The 24,152-nt window shown below is 38.1% G+C and overlaps 1 protein-coding gene across 2 annotated transcripts in view; it reads left to right on the top strand.

Moving 5' to 3' along the window:
* qsox2 (quiescin Q6 sulfhydryl oxidase 2) overlaps nt 1–21,958 on the top strand; it is a 61,351-nt gene extending 39,393 nt beyond the window's left edge. For both annotated transcript variants that reach the window (XM_078426253.1, XM_078426254.1), the window contains 5 exons: nt 211–340; nt 5,454–5,576; nt 7,615–7,765; nt 14,727–14,915; nt 17,893–21,958. In XM_078426253.1, the coding sequence (XP_078282379.1) occupies nt 211–340; nt 5,454–5,576; nt 7,615–7,765; nt 14,727–14,915; nt 17,893–18,449 (1,150 nt within the window). In that variant the 3' untranslated portion in view covers nt 18,450–21,958. The remainder of the gene's footprint in view (nt 1–210; nt 341–5,453; nt 5,577–7,614; nt 7,766–14,726; nt 14,916–17,892) is intronic.
* The last annotated feature ends 2,194 nt before the right edge of the window (nt 21,959–24,152 follow it).

Genomic DNA, 24,152 nt, shown 5'->3' with positions numbered 1-24,152 from the left:
CTACTACTTCCCATGGTGTGTATCTATGCTTCTGTGCTTCAGTATGTCCTGGCAATACTGCTCCAATTTTAGTTGGAATAGATTTTAAGAACTGCAATCAATGTTGGTATTTTTCTCTGTTCAGAAGTAATAATTTGAATTCGAGAGGACATTTTCCAATGATGGTTAGTTATTCAAAATGCACAGCTTTTAACCTGTCATTGTTTTCAGGGGTAAGGTATATTTTGCTGATCTGGAGTCCTCTTTGCACTATCTTCTTCGAGTGGAACTTGCTAGCCACAAGATATTGGAGGGGCCTGAACTGACAGCGCTGAAGGATTTAATTACAGTTCTATCAAAGGTAATTGGAATATCTCTTGAGTGGAATTTTAATGGTAATTATGATGAATTAACAAATGTATTCCATTTCTGTTCTATCTGATTGTCAATTTGGGCATGCTATTGGGATCCAAAGCAAATGGTTGTTATTATTATGGTCTCATAAGTGTACCAAAGTGCAATGATGTATTTTGGCAGATGCAACTGATGGGTCCTGCTGGATTTGATCCACATGATGTGCCCATTTTATAATTAAAACGATCCATGTTTGAGATGCTATCAAGAAAACATACAGCATTAGCCAATCAGACACAAGCTTTAATGGTAGTATTTGACTCAGTACTTTCCATTACCTTTCATAATTGAAATTCTGTCTGTGTTAATTATCAGTTAAATTTGTCCCTGTAAATGCCGTTATGATGAAACTGCTCAAAGGGTACGTCTTTTACCAAACAACCTTGGTTCACTCAGTTCTCGAGTTTTCTTCAACACCAATCCAATACATTGCCTATGTACGGATCACAGTGAGCAGAGTCCAATGCTGTGAAGAAGTAAGTGTATGATCTTTGGCACAAAAGCAGATGAATGTTCGAAGGAATTGCTGATGTGTACTTGTCCTAGTATTTCTGTGACCCTTTTCATTGCTAGCAAATATCTTTGCTCATGCCATGTTATTTATATCTTTGTGTTCTTAATGAGATGCAGAGTTGCCATGCCACCAACTTAAAATTTAAGTTGGTGGCATTAACTCTTAAACTCGGCAACCACCTCTTTGATACCACTACTTTTGCTATTTCTGCTATGCGATGCAGCATCACAGCATTAAGGAATAAACTTTCAGAGTGTCCCAGCTATGCTGCTACAATTTTTTTGAGTAGATTTTAATAACTGTGTTCATATTTTTCTCTTCTCTGAAGTAATTAATTTTATCAGCTGAGGACATTTTTGAAGCAGGTGGAATTGTAAGTCTGTTTAGTGGATGAAAAGTAGCACGCACTTGGTTAAGTCACCAGATGGCACACCGAACAACTGCTATCACGTTATCATCAAAATTAAGAGGCATTGGGATGTTAAGATGCTTCCTGCTGGCAGTTTGCAGACCATGACTTATTCTTGAGTAGTCTTTGGACTAAAGTAAGATAAGAACTGTGAAATAATCCTTCAGAGGACTGGTCAAGTGTAGCTGTTTTTGGTATTTATTGGCCAAGGATGCAATAGATTACAGAAATTATGGAAAATTATTTCCATTCATTGAGCTTCAATAATGCCTTAAATATAACATAAATGATTATCAAATTCACCATTATTTGAATGAGCATTATTTGTCAATAGGAACTGCGATTTGTATCAATGATGAAGAGCTTAAACCCGCAAATAGGCTGTTGCCTTGAACTTAATTAGTAATTCCACACTGGGTATTTCCAGAAAGTGAAGCATGGAGGTTTTTTTATGTGCGTGGGGAAAGTTTCCCTAGCCAATCCATCTACTCATTTTGGTATTGGTTAAAATGGCACTTTTTCTGATCTTCAGAGATATTCTGTCATTATGGCACTAATGGTCTATTTTTCTTGACAAACACAAAATCAATATCACTGAAATTGTCACAATTAAGTTACTATTTATCTGAGCTTGCTGTGGGCATTTAAGAGTTTTGTGTCTCCTATGTAACAAACTGCTCTTTAAGTGCATACTTTTTAATTGATTGGAAAACATTTTGAAGCATTCTGAAGTGTGGAAAGATGCAATACAAGTGCAGGTTCTGAGGAATTATCATCTTTTCAGCAAAACATAAGCATCCCATGGTTCTTTTGCAACCTGTAAAACTTGACAGTTATATCGGCAAAAATGAGAAATTGAAAAATATGTTAGTCAAAAATTGTCACCAACTAGAGAAGTTGGTGGCAACAGCACATCCCTTCCCGACAAGCTAAATGCATTGTCTACCCATTTTGAACAGAAGGGCAATGGATTGACATCACCCATTCTGACAGCCTCGGGTGCACCTGTACCCAAAGTCACCGTCATAGATGTCTGATCGGCCTTCCTGAGAGTGAACCACGTAAAGCAACTGGCTTGTCTCAAATGACACTTACCAATTACTATAGAAGCACCGCAGAAAGCATCCAATTGGATTGGTTTGACAACTAGTCTGCCCAACACAGCAAGAAATTAGAGCATCAATTGTGAATTCACGTGCTTGTGTATTGTGGCTTCACTTTGTGGTCTGACCAGATGCACATTATTGGATAGAAAAAGAAACAAATTTAAAAGAATTATCTTTTTCCACAGTTGTATAAGCAATATTTTTGTTATCCTTAATACATTATTTCGAAGATGTCTTCATCTGAATGAAATACATTTTAATAGCTTGGCAAGTCTCATGGTAGCCTAAAGTCCCCTTGAGCATTCAATGTATATGAAAATGTCTGACTACACTCTGAAAAATATATCAATTTATCAGATTACATGCTGCATGCAGAATGCTTTACATTTTATGTAACTGAATAATTTTCTGAATTAGAGAATGACAATTAATTTCTTTTCTGTGGCTGTTTTTCTTTTGCTGCTGACATTTTATAAATAAAATATTTTTTATCGTGTTTTAGCAAAATGGAATCAGTTGGTCGAGTTAATGAGATGGCCAGATTAACACTCCACTTTCTTACAGGAAATATGTCATATATTGATTTAATCCTTTAACTGACAGTAGGGATTAGTGTTTTTTTTAGATGAATGTATTCCATAATGCCAGACCTTCCAAGATTATGTCACGTCTAACTGGTCAAAGAAAACAAAAGAATGATGATCTGAAATTTTTTAATGTTATTGTTTGTTTATTGAATCTGATTCTTAGTCATTTTTAGCAGTTTTGTTTGTTTCTCAAAAGATTAAAGTGATAAATTCAAATATTGAAATCTAAGATTTTGTATTTATCCAAGTACTTTGAAAAGCTTCTTCCCCTATCCAGATCTTCTGGAGAAACTTTTCTAAATAGATTATATTGCAGATATATTATTTTCTCCTAGTTTTTTAAAAGTCCAATCAACCAAAAACTAATGATTTGAAGAAGACCCACATCTTGACTATATGAGAAAAAAGTCTGAGATCTGCTTTTCCTATATATTGCAATATTGTTATTATTATAATATTGATGTTTGCCTTTATGACCTTGGAACATCCTTAAGTAATTTATTGCCAACATATTAGTACTTTGGAAGTGTAATCACTGTTATAATGCAAGAAATGAATGCTGCTATATTTCCTTTTTATTCCCTCTAAAAAGATTGCGATCATATCTGGATATTGAATCTAGGCCTTCTGCAGTCATGACACTGCTTCAATTAAACAAATGAGTTAGTTTGAAGCCTGATGCAACAGGCTGCAAATATACCTGTTTTTTAAATCGGTCAAAATAAATGTCTAACATTTTTATTCTACTCAACTGTAACTGCAGCTCTGGTCAGTGCCACACGTGGAGCAGCTCTGTCTAATCCACGTGCAAATATAAGTGCTGAACCTAGATTCTGGTTTCTGATCTTGGTCAAATAAGGTATTGCATGCCATGTTTATTAGAAAAGATCACAAATAAAATAAACTATATTGCTTGCAATGCTCTTCTTTGAATTGAAATGCCATTTATTAATCTCATAGTAGAAAATTGCACACACCAATTGACAGATGTGCCTCAGGGACAGAAGGCGATCTAATAGAGTAATGAATCATAGCATCTGTTATTGGTATTTAGAAAGATCAAGGTAGATTTTCCCCTGGGATCAAGGCATAGGATTGTGAGGGGTTGACTTGCTATTTGTGTTTCAATACATAATGCACTGAGTAAACTTCCATTAACCAAATTCTTCTGTGTATCCTAATGTATTTGTACTCTGTTCCTTTAACCTTCTGAGCGAAGGCTGTTCCTGATTCCTTTAAACGAACTGAAATTCTAAAGATTAATATTAAATCCTATTTTATTCTTTCTTGACTGATGAGCTTGGTTATTTAGTGGTTTCAGTAGTGCAGCCACCATTAAACTACATATGGCATTCTTCCTCTGTTTCTTTCATAATCCTCAGCTTTATTTCTTGTGAAATCAGTTGGCTTTTGCTTACACTATTGATCAACATAAAATTTACTAACATTTTGGGATTCTGATCTGGGAATGTCCACTTATGGACTTGCAAAATGTTACTAGGGGATTCAAAACAAAATAACTTTCTTCCTGTGAATAGAATCGAGCAATTAATTTTATTTGCATGACCCCATTTTATTATTAAGGTGGTATTTAGAATATTGCTGTTCATTGTGTTTTAATCCTATCTCCATATACATACACACCTTTCGTCGTTCCTTTACTCTGAACCACTTCTAAGAACATTATTTATTACTTTAAATAAAGGAACATGAGGTTAGGGTAATATATTAAATTATATGTAGAAAAGAGAATGGTGTAAAACTGGGCCATTATTTCAGTATTGTCTCTGTTCCTACCATCTAAGTCGTAGACGGCTTATTCACGTGATGCTGGATTTGTTTTTACAGTCTTTAATTTAACATACAATGTAGTTTCCTCTACTTTGACGAGACCAGACATGGATTGGATTACTGCTTTATGGAGAATCTCCATTCACTCTGCAAGTATGACCCAAAACTTCAATGGAGTCATAGAGACAGCATGGAAACGGGCCATTCAGACCAATTCGTCCGTGCCGATCAGGATATCCCCTCTAAGCTAGTCCCATTTTCCTGCATTTGTCCCATATTCTAAACCTTTCCTTTCATATACCTGTCTAAATGGGTTTTAAATATTATTATTGTACCTGCCCCAATTACCAACTCTGATTAGCAAATGAGAGATGAATGAAATTCATCAATTCAGTTTGGTGAATTTTGTGCAATTTGCATTGTACGGTATAAATTCTGTAGAGATTGAGTATTTTGCTGATCATGTCGTCATAGAAAGAGATCTGGCCATCATTAATAGTGTAGCCTTTGTAAGCCTATCCTTCAACAATTTAATGCTAAAAATAAATGAAGTGTATCCTGATTCAATGGCCATGCTTTAGATCTTGATGAGCTTATTTGGTCTTTAGTTCAGATGAAGGTTTTGTCTGACAAATAATTTTACTTTTCAACAGCTCTTCCCTGGACCACAGCCAGTAGTGAAGTTGCTAGAAACATTGCAAGAGTGGTTGGTGAGCCTTCCATTGGATAAAATTCCTTATGATGCAATCTTAGATTTGGTGAACAACAAAATGAGGGTAAGTGTTTTGTTGATCATTGATGATACGGACTAATATTCTTCAGCACTAAAGGGAAGATTTCTTTTGAGAAACAAGACTGCAGGTGTTGGAATCTTGAGCAAAAAAACTGCTGGAGGAACACACTGGGTCATGCAGCATCTGTAGAGGAAAATGAGCAGATGTGTTTTCAGCTCATGACATTTCTTAAGTCTGAAGACTCTGGACCCCAAATGTCAGCAGATCAATTCCCTCCACAGATGCTGCTTGACCCACTGAGTTCCTCCAGCAGTTTATTTTCTCACCATTTTTTCTTCTTCTTTTGACATGCTATTTGCTATGGAACTCCACATGGCATCCTTTCCTCTTCTGTGCAAAATGCTTCTACGTGCATTGGTGCTGATTGTTTTGGACTCAAAAGGGCCAATACAAGTACTGGGTCATGAATGTACAAAATAATTACCCTTTTGAGCCTGCCTGAGTGTCAATAGGTTTTCATATATTTTGCTACATGCCCTCAATGTGGGTTCAAAATGAAGTGTCTCAGACAACTGTTTGCTTTTGTACTTTTCATTTCCTGTTCAAAATTTTATAGATATATATATATTATTTTATAAATTATTCATTTGCTTTTTTTAATACTTTGGCTTTAGACAATTTAAAAAATAGTTAAATGCAACCTTCCATTGATGTAAATAATGAGACTTTACTGAACTGGATTCTTATGCATTATTCCTGTTATGTGGATGGATGGTTAGGAATAAAGATTCTGCAATGCTGTTTTGAGCTTGGATCCAAAGAGGGTTAAGGCAATTCTCCGTTTATACGCAAAGTGTATATATAATGTGATCTAGCAATAAAGTTCACTGAGACGTATTTTCAGCCACCTTTTCTTCCAATTACTTTCTTCCCAATTGAGTCAAGAAAGAAAACTCTGGGCTGGAAACTCTCAGAATTACTGTTGGCATGCTTTCAGAATCAGCTCACCATGAATATGTGGTGATATAGTCAGTGTTGGGTTAAATTAGTTGATAAATTATTTTAAGTGGGAAGTCTCTTTTTGCATATTTGTATAGATTTCTGAGCTAGGAACTAAACCTGTTAAATTAGCGCCGCCTTGAGCCTTTAACCAAGATGATTAAAAATTCAACATTTAACTAACTATGACTAATATTTTACTAGATGTTAGACTAGTTTTCATATTCAAATATAATCTTAATATTACCATTTCCTTCAATTCCTGCTGCCCTCCCCCGTATGCTGACTGATCATTTTGTATTTCTGAACAAAATTACTCCTTTTTTATTACATTATTTTTATTGTCATTTATTACTTAATAATTGGCTCTTTTGGAAATGCTGCTCTTGCTAAAACATTTTTGTAAGTGTATGTAGAATCTGAAGGTTAAAACCATTTTATTTTTGAAGTGATGCTCAAACTGTCAGATTGATAAGTCAATTGGACTCTTGTGATAATGCATTTAAGAAAAGGAAGCGGGTGTAAGCTATAGGTAGAGGTTGAGTAGGCTGGGTCTCTATTCCATGGAGTGCAGGAGGATGAGGGTGAGGGGAGATTTTATAGAGGTATACAAAATCATGAGAGGAATAGATTGGGTGGCTGCACAGAGTCTTTTGCCCAGAGTAAGGGAATCGAGGGCCAGAGGACATAGGTTCAAGGTGGGGAAAAGATTTTAATAGGAATCTGAAGGGTAACTTTTTCACACAAAGTAAATGGAAATCGCTTCCACAGTATTATTGCTTGACTTCTTAAAATGGCATGGGTAGCCACATTGGTATGAAATCATGGCAGTGGTTCAAGAAGCTGGCACACTTTGCAAAACCTGAGATGGGCAATGGTGCCAGTGAACCCCATACCCTGGCAATGACTTTTTTAGGAAATAGCAATTGTATTCATCACAATTATTATGCATTCAACTTTTTAGGGCTAATCGAAAAGTAACATCTTCCAACACTTGGGTACAGTTATTTTGAAAAATCTTTTAAATAATGAAAGCATAAATATATTTTTAGGTATTTATTTGTGCGTTCTTCCCTTGCAGATATCAGGAATGTTTTTGAGAAATACTGTCGAGTGGGTGGGCTGCCAGGGTAGCCAGCCACAGTACAGAGGTTACCCATGCTCTCTCTGGACGCTCTTCCATATCTTGACAGTACATGCCGAGACACGTCCTGAAATGCAGATCATTACTGGTAAACATTCTTTTTTTAAAAGCAGTTATATTACTGTAACCCAAAGAGATTTACAATATGTGCTAAATTTGTTCATGCCAATGACTGGAAACATACAAATTAGGAGCAGAATAAGCCAACCTGACCTCTTGAACTTGTTCCACTATTAAATAAAATACTAGCTGATCAGATTATAACCTCAAGTCCACTACCCACTTTCCTGCATAGCTTCTGGCAATCTTAAACTCCTTTGCTTTTCAAAAAATCTGTCTACCTCTGCCATAAAAATACTCAAACTCTGCCTCCACTGCCCTTAAAGGAAGCCTCTTGGCCTAGCTTAAATGTGGTTGGTCCAGGGCAAACATCAAAGTTGTTTACACCGTAGGACTAGAAGCAATTGAGCATCTCTACTTGTATACACTGCCTTGTTTCCTGAAGTCAATAACTTGACACCATATTACTAATTTCTCTATCTTTTCACAACCTAATTTCCTCCCATCTTTGTATTGTCAACAGATTTAGTAATGTTTATGTTTGCATAAATAGTTAAATAATTGAGGCGCCAGCAGTATATCCCTTTGGCATATCACTTGATACTCTTTGTCAACCAGAAGAAGACCCTTCTATATCTACTGTGTTTCTTGTTAGGCAGTTAACCTTCTATCCATGCCAAGATGTTACTCCCTGTATAATATTGTTTCCTCTCAGCAATAATCCAAATATTATCCTGTTCATTCTAAACTAATATTGCTATCGATGTGAACCAAGTACAAATTAGCTATTGATTTTGCTACTCGGTTTGCTTTTCTTTTAAGAAACTTGAGTAATGATAAGCAACAAAGATAATTCAAAATTAACAACACTGAATTTGCAGAGGCTGAAATCTTTTTTGTAAGCTTAAATAATGTAAAATGATCAGATAATAAAACCAAAACCAAAATATTGCAGATGTTGTAAACTAATATAAGAAGAGAAAATTCTGGAAGTATTGTGCAGCCCAGGAAGCATCTGTGGAGTGGGAAACAGGTAATATTTTAGATCAATGAGCTGCCAAATTAGTTGATCACAGCAGGATAAGGTGGCAGTAATTGTTCTTCTGTCTGTAGATTAGTGAGGTGGGGAGTGCAGGACGGGGACTGTAGCATCAAAAAAGAAATCTGCAGGATGTTCCTGTTCATGCGAAGCCTGCTGGAAAATGCACAATGGGGATAGCATTAGATTTGATTGAGAGTTGGCATTTCTTTATGCAAGCATCTTAAACAATGATTGTTAAGACTATAGATAACAGGGTAACTTTTCTCATGAATGAGTTGCTGGAGAGGAGATGATAAAATCAGCAAAATGTGCTTTATCATTTTGCTTCCTAACACCAGCTGGTGTTTGACATTTGTTCACTAATGAGATGAAACGGGTTGTGAGTTACTCTTATAATGCTGTTTGAAGAATTGGGACAGCTAAGTCAGCTGGATTATCTTTAGAGTTTTTCCTTCTTATGACTTATCCACATCGTCTCATGTAACCAGTGAAGATCTTTTAATCCTGCACTGAAGGTAGGTTTATATTATTGTACACTTTAAAGATTAGTATAAATTAAATTGTAGAGGTCAGCGGTTACTTCATCTTGGACGAGGATAGGTAGATTACGTGCTAAGAGTGGTGTATTTTAATCAATTATAGATTCATCTCTTAGCTGACTAAGTTTTAATAAGATGTTAAGCTATACAAATGTACATCGATGTTACAACAGAAGTTAGTGTATCATAACTTTCAGTGTCACAGTTCTGTAAATTGCATTGCACAGTTTATTTGTACACCCTTTGTTAAAGCACAGATTATAAAAAGTAATAAACCACGCAATCAATTAGCATTGTAAATTACAATTAAATGTTTAAATCAAAATAATATGGATATCAATTATTAAATAATTTTGTAAACTCCTGGCTGTTCGTGTGCCACTGTGACATGTCTCTTCAGGCCATTTGTATCCTCTGCCTAACTGAATACAAGCAGGTTAATCAAAACACAAAATGCTGGAATAACTCAGCAGGTCAGGCAGAATCTGTGGAGGGTATGGATAGGTGACATTTCAGTTTCTTCAGCCTCTATTCCTTCCACAGATGCAGCCTGACCCATTGAGTTACTTCAACACTTTAAGAATGCTTTATTTCATGATCTTTACTATAAGCAAGTTGAGCCACAACTCTGGCAATAAAACAAACTCTTGGAGAAACTCAGTGGGCCATGCAGCATCTGTAAAGCAAAATGAATAGATGATGTTTTGCATCAAGATCCTTCTTCAGACTGCTGCCTGGCCCGCTGAGTTCCTCCAGCAGTTTGTTTTTACTTACTCAAAATTCCAGTTTCTTGTGTGTCTGTTTTGTACGATATGTACCACAGGAGGGAGCTAATGTGTAGGAAAGAACTGCAGATGCTGGTTTAAATTGAAGGTTGACACAAAATGCTGGAGTAACTCAGCGGGTCAGGCAGCATCTCTGGAGGGAAGGAATGGGTGACCTTTTGGGTCGAGACACTGCTTCAGACGGAAGGGTCTCAACCCAAAACGTCACCCATTCCTTCTCTCCAGAGATGCTGCCTGACCCACTGAGTTACTCCAGCATTTTGTGTCTACAGGGGGGGAGCTAACTAGCTTGGCACTAGATATCCTCTCAAAGTACTTTAAACTTGGTCAAAACTCTCTAATTTAATTGCTGGTATTTTCTCTTAAGCCTGCTCACACCTCAGAACAAAAATCTGATTTAGATTTTTTTTTAAGGAACATTACTTTGATAAGGTAGTTCACGCTTTCATTTGATATTACTGTTTTGGATAAAACAAACTATTTTCGCTGCTCTTAAGAATTTTTGGAAACCAGTCACAAATTTCCCATTGCCAATGCAAAAGTTTACAATAAGTTACATAGAATATTTCAGAAGGCAGCTGTACAGTGATGCAATAACTTTTTTTGCTGACGTTACAGGAAATCGGGAAGAACTCCCGGCTGGTTTCATAAGCATAGAACAATGAAGCAGTTCATTTCTCTTGGCGAAACCATGCTGGCTATATAAAAGGGCAAGATAGACACCAAAGGCTGGAGTAACTCAGGAGTGAAGGGTCTCGACCCGAAACGTCACCCATTCCTTCTCTCCAGAGATGCTGCCTGTCCCGCTGAGTGACTCCAGCTTTTTAGTTTAGAGATACAGCATGGAAACAGGCCCTTTCGGCCCACCGGGTCCGCGCCGACCAGCGATCCTCGCAAATTAACACTATCCTATACCCACTAGGGACAATTTTTACAATTACCAAGCCAATTAACCTACAAACCCGCACGTCTTTGGAGTGTGGGAGGACACCGAAGATCTCGGAGAAAACCCACGCAGGTCACGGGGAGAACGTACAAACTCCATACAGACAGCATCCGTGGTCAGGATCGAACCCGGGTCTCTGGCGCTGCAAGTGCTTTAAGGCAGCAACTCTACCGCTGCGCCACCGTGCCGCCCGTTTGTGTCTATCTTCTGTTTTTTGTGTCTATCTTCGGTTTAAACCAGCATCTGCAGTTCTTTCCTACATATAAAAGGGCAATTCAGTTTGTTCTATTCCCCAATTCTGTTCCCATAACCTTGCACATTCTCTCCTTCCAGATTGGATTTTTTATAATGTGATTTGCCTGGAGCGCTTAATTGGATTAGTCACGTAAACAGTCTTTTACAAGAGCAGAGGTTCGGAACAATGCTCGGGTGGTTCACGTGTATAAATTGACACAGGGCAGTTTAGGGCAACCTAAATATGGCTTTTAGAAATATAGTGTACATTTCAAGAGCCTGCTAGTGAAAATTATCCATGATTACTTGAGAATAAGGTATTGGAGTAAACTGAGAAAGAAGAGACTTTGTCAGTGGCCACGATGGATAAATTGGTAAAGGTGCGCTTTGCACCAAAAAATACTACTTGGATGACCTAATGTTTAATTGAAAGAGTGACTAAATTAAGGGGAAATATGTAAATGTCCAGAATTTCTTTGTCTTTCAGTCTATTTAACAAAAAAGCACACTTGTTTTTTGCGTGTCTTATTTTTCCCCAAGTTGCTGTCTTTACTGAAATTATTTTGATTGAATAGTTCCTAATTTGAGGAAGAACATCCTTGCTATTGAGGAAGTGCAGCATTGGTTCACAAGGTTAATCCCCGGGATGGCAGGACTGTCATATGAGGAAAGATTGGAAAGACTGGGCTTGTATTCACTGGAGTTTAGAAGGATGAGAGGGGATCTTGTAGAGATGTATAAAATTATGAAAGGACTGGACAAGCTAGATGCAGGAAAAATGTTCCCAATGTTGGGGGAGTCCAGAACCAGGGGCCAAAGTCTAAGAATAAAGGGGAGGCCATTTAAAACCTGAGGTGAGAAAAAACTTTTTCACCCAGAGAGTTGTGAATTTGTGAATCTGCCACACAAGGCAGTGGAGGCCAATTCACTGGATGAATTTAAAAGGGAGTTAGATTGAGCTCTCGGAGCTAGTGGAATCCAGGGGTATGGGGAGAAGGCAGGCACAGGTTACTGATTGTGGATGATCAGGCATGATCACATTGAATGGCGGTGCTGGCTGGAAGGACCAAATGACAACCTCTTGCACCTATTTTCCATGTTTCTATAGAGCACTGTTTTCCTTAATAACTTGAGATGGGAATGTTTACTAGATCAAGGTCAGTCCCATACTTCTGATAAGTTGCTGTCGGATTAACTGAAAGCTCTGAAATTTTTTACTATGAGCCACAGAATAATATATTTCAGTAATAGGTAGAGTTTTCATGATAGCATGATGGATTAGTGTGATGGATGGCATATTTTAATATATTCACAAAATGCTGGAGTAACTCAGCAGGTCAGGCAGCATCTCGGGAGAGAAGGAAGGGGTGATGTTTCGGGTCGAGACCCTTCTTCAGACTGTATTTCACCAACTTATAAGCAACTGATCTCACTCATTTTTCATGCTGTTCCATTATTGGATTCTGTTTTTCAGGTATTTTTGTCAAATATATGTGTTGGCATTAATGATAAAGAGAAAACTATTAGTACTTTTTGACAAAATCCTTCTGATTGGTTGATAATGTGTATTTACAATTGTTTGAAAGAGGCAATGGACCTGAGAGTTTGCTGGATCCTTTAATTTTGTGGGCTGATGTATTGAAAATAAAATATGTACATTGAATAGTACAACCCTTTGGTCCACAATACCAACCACGATACCAGTTGAAACTAATTCAATTTGCCCACACATGGTCTATAATCATCCATTCCCTGTTTATTCATATGCCTTTCTAAATGCCTATTAATCATTGCTATCATATCTGCTTCCACCAATTCTTGCATTCCATACACCTACCGCAGATAGACACAAAAAGCTGGAGTAACTCAGCGGGACCTGCCGCTCTCAGTACAAATAAACGTGCCTTGCAAATCTTTTTAACTTTTCTCCTTTCACCTTACAGCTGAGCGCCTTGTGTTTGACATTTCCACCTTGGCGAAAAAGACTCTTACTATCTACCTTCAGGCCCAACTAGATTAAGAAGACCCTATTCTTGTAATTTAAATTAAATTAAGATTATGTTGCAGCAGGAGAACCAGGATCCATGGCAACAATCCTTTAGTCCTTCATGGGAAATCAGTGGCACTGCCACATTTCCTGCTGACCACATGAGTTGGAAATGTAACACCGGAACAGATGCTGCTTCACTGCATTTTGAAGCTGAAGCTAAAGCTACAAATGAATTAATTGGCAAGAATGGTACGGGTACCTGCTGGGCACAGTAGACGAATCCCCTGTTTCCATCACCCTCTCTGTCAGATATATAGCTTTGGATATTGTTTGGGGCAGTGGCTTGTTAGGCAAAGGCCACAGCGGCCAAGTTCATTATAACATGGCTGGCTGTGAGTGGAAATAGGGTGCTAAGGGAGTCAATTGTAAGCAGAAGAAGTATTCTCCTTCAGTATTCAGTGAGAATGGGAGAAAGGGAATGGAGGTAGAGTAGCATTGCTGGTTAAAAAAGGAAATGAATGCAACAGTGAAAAGGGATATTAGCTCAGATGATATGGAATTTCTAAGAGTAGAACTAAGAAATACCATGGGGCATAAAATGTTAGTGGGAGTTTTATGCAAAACCTCAGACAGCAATGGTGATTGGGGATAATATTGTAGATTAAATAAGAGGGTTATGCAATAATTCTGCATTGGTAATCAGGGTAATTTTAATCTGTGCTAATTAAGTCTGGATTTATGCTCTTTGGAAAATTGTGATTTGCACATTTTCTCTTTGAAAAGAATTGGATGTAACCAAATAATTAATGATTAAGACTTAAAAACAAGTTTTGAAATCAGTTTTGTTTTCAAATGTGAAAAAAAATTGAACAGAGCTTTCATTCAAAGAGTACCTGTCAGGACAAAAGAGATCATTAGGCTCGTAAATTTAATTTTGCAGGAACAAAAGGATTGCTAGTGTTGTGAAAGGGTACTGTGACTCCATTGAACAGAGGCTCTTGTAACACCTTCGCTCAGTCCGCCTTAACCAACCTGATCTCCCGGTGGCTGAGCACTTCAACTCCCACTCCCAGTCTGACCTTTCTGTCATGGGCCTCCTCCAGTGCCATAGTGAGGGCCACCGGAAATTGGAGGAACAGCACCTCATATTTCGCCTGGGCAGCTTGCAGCCCAGCGGTATGAACATTGACTTCTCCAACTTCAGATAGTTCCTCTGTCCCTCCCTTCCCCTCCCCCTTCCCAGATCTCCCACTGTCTTCCTGTCTCCACCTATATCCTTCCTTTGTCCCGCCCCCCTGACATCAGTCTGAAGAAGGGTCTCGACCCGAAACGTCACCCATTCCTTCTCTCCTGAGATGCTGCCTGACCTGCTGAGTTACTCCAGCATTTTGTGAATAAATACCTCTTGTAACAGGTGCTTTCCTTGTTCCTAAATAAAAAAATTTCTGTCTAGGTTTTGACAATGGGCCTCGGGTAGTTCTACAAGTTATCAGAAGATACATTCATCATTTCTTCGGCTGTAGAGACTGTGCACAACACTTTGAAGAAATGGCTAGAGAGTCAATGGATAAAGTGCAAACACTAGATGGTGCCATTCTCTGGTTATGGAAAAAGCATAATGAAGTGAACATTAGACTGGCAGGTAAGTTACGTTGATTAGAAGTAAGCAACATCGGTTATGTTGCCATAACGTTTAAATATCAGCAAAGTACCCGCAATGTAAAAGATTTTTATTTCCGAACAGTGGCTTTGGTCATGTGAGGGAAAGGGCATTGAAGATCAGGGGGTCCTCGAGAGTAATTGAGAATGTTGAATTTTTTCAAGGATTCTTCACACACATCCTTGAATCATTTATTCTGTCGCCTTAGAAATTTCATCCTGTGACAGAGCTCAGAATAGCACATCTGTTTCAAGATTCTGGTGTCAGGAATGTAATTGCCATTGCCTCCCCAACAGAGCCAACTGACTCTAGTCTGAAGAAGGGTCTCGACCCAAAACATCACCCATTCCTTTTTTCCATAGAGTCTGTTCAGTTAGCCTCTGCACAGAGCTGGGATATATAACTGCGATCCTCCTCCTTCCAGTTGGAGTGGACCCTCTGCTTTTATTCTCTCTCATCGCTGTTTGTTGGTGTTTACGTCGACACAACTGCCTTCAATTAATCCAGATCTTGTGGCTTATGTCTCTCCAACTCTGTATATGTGCACTTGTGGACTAACAGGACAGTCACTGTTGCTTAGTTGGTGTATGGGGTATATCAGGATTATGAGGGGGCAGCGAGTATCGTTTAATTTTATTTGGAGGGAGGGGACACCTCGGGATCAAAATATTATATACCTCAACAAATGCAAATGAGATTGCTCTGTTAACATTCCATGTTCACATAACCAAAATTAGATTCCTTATGATTAAACGTGAACATTTCAATTGGCAGAATTGTAACGGTTAACTTACCCTTGCTTTGCATATCGTATGGTGGTGTAAACATGTAATATGTAAATTTCCTGTTTTGTTCTGCACCCCATTGTTGAGTGAGGTCATTGTTTGGAAGTTGTATTCAATTACCACTTGAATGCAAGTAGACTATTAAGTACTGTTTTGCTAATGTCAGAAAAGAAAGGAGAGGGCATCTTCTCAAACACCTATTTCTGAATTATTGCTCCCCAATATAGATGAATCGTCATAATTTTTATAAAGGGCCACCCTTAGAGGGCAGTCTGATCAGGCTTTGTTGTGTATTTTATTCCATATATATTTTTCCCTATCTATACCATATTCTGAATACCCAAGCCTGTCTAATGATCCATAAAATGGATCCCATTTACTAACACAAGGCCAAATGGCGAGAACAATGATTGATACTGACAAACGTACAATAACACCACAGCAGGGGTGTGCACAAATTAATTGTGCTCTGCAGCTGCAGCTACACTAGTCAACTTGTAGTGGCTACTTGTGTGATTCAGCCTGTATATCTGAATAGTAGTCTGCTTTTTTTTTGTGTGGTATGAAGGAAATATAGACTAAGGCTTACAAGACAGCTGTGTTCGATCGTTGTTTATTTTATTTCACCACCCTAAGCAGCACAGCACTTGCATGTCCATTGTGTTTTTGTAACTGACTGTTTGGAGGCATCAAGTAAGTGAGGTCACTGTGACACCCAAGAGATGGTCACATTTGAAAATTCAGCCCTTTACGCACTGCCCCCACCCACCCCATCTTTGGAGAATTATGACACGCAACCTGTCATCTGTCGACCAGTAACCAGTGAAAGGGAGATCCTGCATTCACAATCCACAAAGTAGGAGTCAGTTGGTTTTGTTTTGCTTGTGGTGTAATGAATTGTTAACCAGGCCCAAGGCCTGTACAAAAAAGGCTTCAAAGAAACAGCTGGTAGAGGAGGCAGTTACAACTGAATAATGCATCTGTCAGCGTACCTTTAGGCACTGTATACATGAAACTTTCAGAAGCTAACCTTATGTTAAGAACCAGGACTGATGTCTTTAGTTTTTCCACATTGATGCTGCAATATTTATAGCAGTTCCTGTGCTATAAATGCGATCACAGTTTTACACAGAAATTACATTAATTCAAGTTTTCCTCCTCTGGAACGTGGAAAATATGATATTGTCACGATGCAGCCTGGGCATTAAATGCTTTTAATAATATGTACTGAACAGTTCCCTAGTTAATTATTCTCAACACTAGTGTTATTTTGCAAGTACAAGAGAGGGCTACAGTTTTCTCTAAATGAAAATTAATTTACACCTTCATAGATTGTACATTTACTATTTTTTGGGGTGAATTCTACTGTCAGAAGAATTCTCACTGCGTATAAAATATAATGACATAAAATATGACCTTGGGTCAGGCATAAATGTTAAATTAAGATAGAATAATCTCAGAACAGAATGGTATGGCACAGAAACGGGTCCTATGGCCCATGATGTCTGTGCCGGATATGATGCGAAGTTAAACCAATAATTTCTGCCTGCACAAGACCCATGTGTATCTATTCTGTGCATAATTGAAGGCCACTATCATATCCGCCTCCACCACGACTCTGGCAGCACCTTCCAGGTACTCACCACTCTCTGTGTATATAAAAAGAATTGCCTCTGCACTTCTCCCTTAAACTTTCACCCTAAAGCAATGTCCCCACAGTTCCACTCTGGGAAAATGATTCTGACACTCAATGTTATCTACGTCTCTCATTATTTTATGTACTGCTATCAGGTCACCTCTTGGACTCCGCTCCAGAGAAAATAATCCAGGTTTGTCCTATCTCTTTTTAGTTAATGTCCTCTTAATCCAGACAGCACCCTGGTAATTTGCATTGACCCACAAAAAAAAAACAAAAAAAAAAAACAAGTAACTGAGTGGATCATGCAGCATTTCTGGAGAAAATGGATAAGTAACATTTTGATCAGTGTGCTGCCTTTGTGATTACATCTGTTTGTTGGGACCAAAACAGGGCACCTTATGTGTTAGCACCCAGTCATTTGAAGCTGATCTTAAACTTACTCTTAAATTTTAAATCTTAAATTTACTCGTGTCTACTTCCAGAACAATCTGTGTTAATTTTTCAGTGTTATCTAACTTGGTTTTTGCTGCTTTAGGTGCTCCAAGTGAGGATCCAATGTTCCCTAAAGTGGAGTGGCCTAATGCTGATGGCTGTCCTGCATGTCATGAAGAAATCAAAGGTCTCCATATCTGGAAGGAGGAGGAGGTTTTAAAATTTTTGAAATCTCATTACAGTGTGGACAATATTTCATATAAATATAGTGGATATGAGTCTCAAATCCACAAGGCAGTCAATGAAGCTGTCAAATATTATGGAAAGAAAGGTAAAGAACAAGGACCACCCCAGTTGATGAATAGCCACAAGGAGCCGAAAATCAATATCCAAAACTCAAGAAATGGTGCCTTGGTGAAGCGAGAAAGGACTGATCTGCTGGACCAAAACCTGAAAAGAGCTTCATTTAAACAGGAGCTAGTCATCCCTCGAAAAGAAGTTAAACATATTTCATTTCTTGGAGTAGGCTTTTCCAGGATGGACATGAACCTTTGTGTTCTGTTGTATGCAGCTTCCAGTTTTTTCCTCATGATCATGTACTTCTATTTCCAAATGAGGTCCAAAAGGTGGAAAACCAAATATACCCGTCCTTGTGTTTAAGACAATTTTCAAGTAATTCCTGGAAAATGAATGGCTCATCTGTTTTGTATAGGTAGCTGTTCTGGTGAGGATATTTGTATCTCCAGATCACACCACCATTTGTTATGAATATCAGTCTGGACAATGATGTTTAGGTCTAAGGCGTGACTTAATTGTGAGTATCTTTGAGAAACTCCATCACTTTTAGGCAACATGATAAGTACTTAAGTTGTTTGTGTGCCTTTTTGGAGGAATTTACAATCATGCCCCACACATCATCCCTTTGCTGCTCATTTCTGATTGCTGATTCTGGTATGATTTTGTGGAATTGGCAAATGTTCTATTCATCATTGAATGAGGAGCTAGGATATGTTGCATGATATGAACCTGTGTCTTTTTAAGTTTTCCACCTCTTTTTCTTCCATCTACATTTTTTATTTTCCCTTTAAGTTTAACAGAATTGAAACAGCTGGGGAGTGAATTTGGACATTTATTGATCTACTTTATGATTGGAGCATAAGGTTGCATTCTTGATCTGATGCTTCTGCAGCTTTAACTACCCAGTAGGATTTGTGAAGACAAACTAACCGTCCCCAGTGTACGTTGCAGGACCAATAATTTAACAAGTTCATCAGTCCCGTGGAGGACCTCCTAACTTGTTCTACCAAACTAATTAATTGAAATATCCTCTGAGCCTACACCTCCATTTCTAAATTGAGATGATATTTAAGTTTACCAAACAGAATAAAGTCATTTCATTTATTTAATTATTGTTTTGGTTCAGCTTGGCATAGCAAACAATGTGCTAACTTGCTGTCATTTAGATTGTTAAAATTGTACTTCACACCCTAGATTAGTCTCCTTGTTGAATTTGTACTCGCCTGCATACATTTCAAAATTGGATAAGAATTGAACACCATAATTTGATTTTTGTGATCAGTTCAGTTGGGTGGTATAATAATTTGGCCATATCTTGTAACTTTAGAGAACTTTACCTCAATGTCCAAGTATTAAAAGTATTGAAAGAATCATCCTTTCCTCCTTGCTGAATCGGTCATATTAATTGGATAGTGAGGAATAGTTTTGATGTATTTTAATCACACCAAATGCAGTGCTTGTTTTGTGGCAACACCAACCAGAAATGTTCTCCAATTTCTTTTCTGTTTTTCATCAGATTCCTTGCTCAGTTGGTGACAATAATATATTTTTGGAAAATGTATTTTTTCACTGATAAAATAATGATACTTAAAAAAAAGGCCTGAATGAAAGTCAATAAATGTTTTAACCATTGTAACTATACCAATTTTAAGGTAGAGTGCATTGGTGAGACCTAGTGCTTATGTTTGTGCTTTTAGAAAAGCCTCCTGTTCTGAATTTTTAAGTAGCTCATCTGCAAGATTAATGAGCAAAGCCACCAGCGTGATGTTTAGATAAACTGGGACAGTGAGGAAAAAATGAATTAAAAATAAAGAAGCTGACAGCAGCTGGAGAGCCACCCACAAGAACAGGGGTCTAGATTGTGTGCTTGACGATCTCCTCGAGATGACAACATTTTTGTTTTTCTCAAGAAAAGCTGTCCCCGACGATTCTGAGTTGTCCTAAATCTAACAAACACACCCACAACTGCCACAATATTGTTTTTATACAATATCCGATATCCACACAAAACCTCCAGAAATGTGGCCAAAGATCTCCCTCGCTGCACATTTTGTTCAGGGAGGATCTGGTCAGGGCCTATGCATTTCCTACAGGGTAAATGTTAGTTCTCATTAGTAGGCAAATAATGAGTTCTAATTGCTTAAACGATGAATATTATGTTAGCCAACTATTGGCCAGGGCGTGTTCTAAACATATGAAATACCAATGCCTTGGTGTGCCATACTACTTCAAATTCAAGATCACTCCAATTATTCCAGGTCACCCTGACATCCTTCCTGCTAAAACTATCCCTGACAATCTCTCCGACAGAGCTAACTGCAGAAAGGCAATTTATTCCCTCAATCCGGAGATCTCTTTATCTAAATCGATACCTGCAAGCTCAAAGCTCAATCCCGCCATCCTATCACTGCCATTCTCTAAATTAGTGTACTTTTTAATGTTGGGTAGTGGGACTGGAACCTAGAGCTCAGGGATAATAAGGATTCCATATCTACCTCTAGCATACAAAATACCGTTACTAGCACTAGAAGGCAAGTGTAAAGATCTCCTACAATGTCTAATATTATTATGTAACTTAATTAAACCAGGGCCTTATTTAAAATTCTCGAGTAATAAGATTAAAGGATAAGTTAAGTTAAAAAAAATTCAACCGTATGGTTGGCTTATGCTTTTATGGGCAAAGATTTGATGCCTTGCTAGTGGCAGTCTTACTTATTAATTTTAATATAAAGAAGTGAGTGTTAGTTATTTGTTATATATGGTCCGCAAGAAATCAAGGTTCCTTTGGCAGAAAAGATTTGCATATTATTAGGCCTAATTACTTTTAAGCATGCAGAAATATTTCCCATGGCATCAAATGCACTCCTTGACTCTCCACGATCTTGCTGATCTCGTTTCACTGCCCAATGACCATTCATTCTGGCAAAGTGTCCAATTTTTTAACCTCTATTTGAAAATGTTCTTAGTTTAATGATCATAGATGTTTTCCTGTGAATAGATTGATTACTGTTAGTTCAGAGTCTTTTTAAATATTTTTGGCAGAAGGAATAACCTGTTCTTGAAGGGTTATAAAGACATATTAAATATTATACCAATGCAATTGTTAAATTGGGAATTTGGAATCAAGGTACATTCCCATGATGTTCTCTCAGCATATTTGATGGGGATGAGCTCATAATTCATCTTGTGCCACAAAGAAGCCTGATGTTTTTGATATTTCACTCAAGGTATCTTGCTCCTTTTTTGTTCCACTTCTAGATTTTTGCTATGAGCTATCTAAAACTTGTGTTAAGACCAAACTCCTGTATGTCTGCAGACAGAAAAGGAAAATGTTTATATTGAATTGTAACCCTGTTTGCCTGTCCAACTCTGAAGTGTCCAATTGCCTTGTATTTGGTTTCATAACATCCCATTCCTCAGCAACACAACAGCACCTTTTTGTTTTAGAAACCTAACTGTGTTTTAAAACATCTGAAAAGTCCAACTAATGTTCAGTAGCATTACCTACAGTATTAATTGTTGAAATATCATTCCATTCCCAGCCTGAAATTTAAGATTCCGTTGCATGATGGGGAAGAAAATTCCATTCAGTGTTTGTCAGCTTCTGTTTTTGAATGGATTGAGTGCCATTTTATCATTCAGCAAGTTGCCATTGCTTTGAAAATGTTACTTAAAGATAATTGATGTCTGGTTTAATTTATTTATTTTGTTCATAGCTGCCTTGGTTTTTCAGTTTACTAAATTGTTCCTTCAAGATATAATGTCAGTCAATGCTATATATTTTCATTAGGAGCAAATGTACACTATTTTGTACTGTAAAAAGAAATTCAAGGACGCTTAATCCTGTTTGAAATAAATTATCCTGCAATAAACTTGCATGCCTTTGATCATTCTTTATTGAAATTTGTGAGGCTTGTGAAATTCTTGATTTTGATTTATAATCTGCAAGTTGGGCATTTCAGGCGCAATAATCAATTCCAGGTATCGGCCCCACGTAATAAGCAATGAGTGGCAGCTTGTTCTTGCTACAGGTAAAAGATTAAGGCCACTGCATGCCTTGAGCCATGCACCAGCCTGTTTATTGCATCTCCATCTGCCTAAAGACTAAACATCATGTATGAACTCTTTCACAAGTGAACATGACTTGCCTGCCACTTGAATATTGGCCAAATTTTACCAACTCATTAACACTTTGTACTCATTGCACTTACAAAAAACATATAAATCTTTGTTTTAAAAAAATGGTGGAGTGATTTAAACATTTGAGTTATTTGCCACGTGATCTAAAAGAAAACGGGACTCATCGGACCAGGCGTCCTTCCACTGCTCCAAGGTCCAGTTCCGACACTTGCATGCCCAATGTAGGTGCTTTCGACGGTGGTCAGGGGTCATCATGGGCATTGTGACTGGTCTGCGGCTACACAGCCCCATATGCAGCAAGGTGCGATGCACTGTGTATTGTGACACATTCCTCCCGTGACCACCATTAAAATTTTCTGTGACTTCTGTGCCGCAGTAGGCCTGTCGGTTCAGACCAGACGGGATAGCCTTCGTTGCCCTCTCGCATCAATGAGCCTTGGGCGCCCAACACCTTGTCGCCGGTTTGTGGTTTGTCCCTCCTGTCGTACCACTGTCGATAGGTACACACCACTGCTGACCAGGAGCACCCCACAAGCCTTGCGGTTTCAGAGATGCTCTGACCCAGTCATCTGGCCATAACAATTTGGCCCTTGTCAAAGTCGCTCAGGTCTTTACTCCTGCCCATTTCTCCTGCATCCAACACATCAACTTCAAGAACTAGATGTTCACTTGCTGCCTAATATATCCCACCTCTTGACAGGTGCCATCGTAACAAGATAATCAATGTTATTCACTTCACCTGTCAGTGGTCATAATGTTTTGGCTCATCGGTGTATATCTCATAGTAGATGACAATAACAACGAACCATAGACTTAAGCTGATTAGTAAAAGATTCTAGGAAAGTGTAAAGAACATTTATTCACTGAACGAGGAGGAACGAGGGTGTGAGAGGCAGATACAAATTTTAAAATTACCTAGACAACTGTCTGAAGAGTAATAACCTACTCGATAATAGGACCAGATTTGGAAAATGGGATTAGCTCTTTTATTTAATGGTCTGCATGAACGTTATGGTTTCTACTGAAAACATAGATTAATCCAATTGGGTTGTACAGCATAGATAAAGAAATAATAATTCCCATGGCTGATGTGTCCAAAACTGTCCTCAATTTGGGGTTAGTCATTCAGGACTGATAAGATGAAATTTCATCAGCCAAATCATGATAGTGAATTTTTGAAATTGTTCAAGAAGACCTGGAGGCTCAGTCACTAAGTGTGAGTCTTGAGATTAATAGAGTTTTGTATAGTAAGGGAATCAAGGCCATTGGGGTTGAACAGGAAAATGATCTGCCAAAATCTTATTGCAAAGCCTCTACCAACTTCTTTGAAACATCCTATTTATAGATTCCTCATGGGGCTTGGTCGTGGCCTGAAGGAAGGCACGCAATGTCTTTCAACATCTCCACCTCATACATTGTCATAGGTGTAGCAAGTGCTGCTCACAACGGTTGATCACTAATGTTGTCGATTCAATTATAAATTGCTCTCAGAATCATACAATTTAAATGTATATATGTTTAAGAGGCTTTTGGATGTGCACGTGGATATGCAAGTAATAGAGGGATATGGATCACATGCAGGCAGAGGATATTAGGTTAACTTGGCATTACATTTGGCACGGATATTGTGGGCCGAATGGCCTATTCATGTGCTGTACTGCTCTGTGTTCCATATATAGTTTGCAGGCCTACTTGTCTGGACTAAGAGACCATCAACCTGTCGCCCATCCATGACTTTCAACATCCCCACCTTATACATTGTCATAAGTGTTTGAGTAGTTTATTGTCACGTGAACCGAGGCACAGTGAAAAGCCTTTGTTGCGTGCTCACCAGTCAGCAGAAAGAAAATATATGATTATAATCAAGCCATGATAAAGGGAATAACGTGAATAATATTTAGTGCAACATAAAGCCAGTAGAGTCCG

Source organism: Rhinoraja longicauda, chromosome 31 (genome assembly GCF_053455715.1).
Source record: "Rhinoraja longicauda isolate Sanriku21f chromosome 31, sRhiLon1.1, whole genome shotgun sequence".
Lineage (NCBI taxonomy): Eukaryota > Metazoa > Chordata > Chondrichthyes > Rajiformes > Arhynchobatidae > Rhinoraja > Rhinoraja longicauda.
The sequence above is the reverse complement of the archived record's forward strand: the minus strand, read 5'-3'. Positions and strand labels throughout refer to the sequence as shown.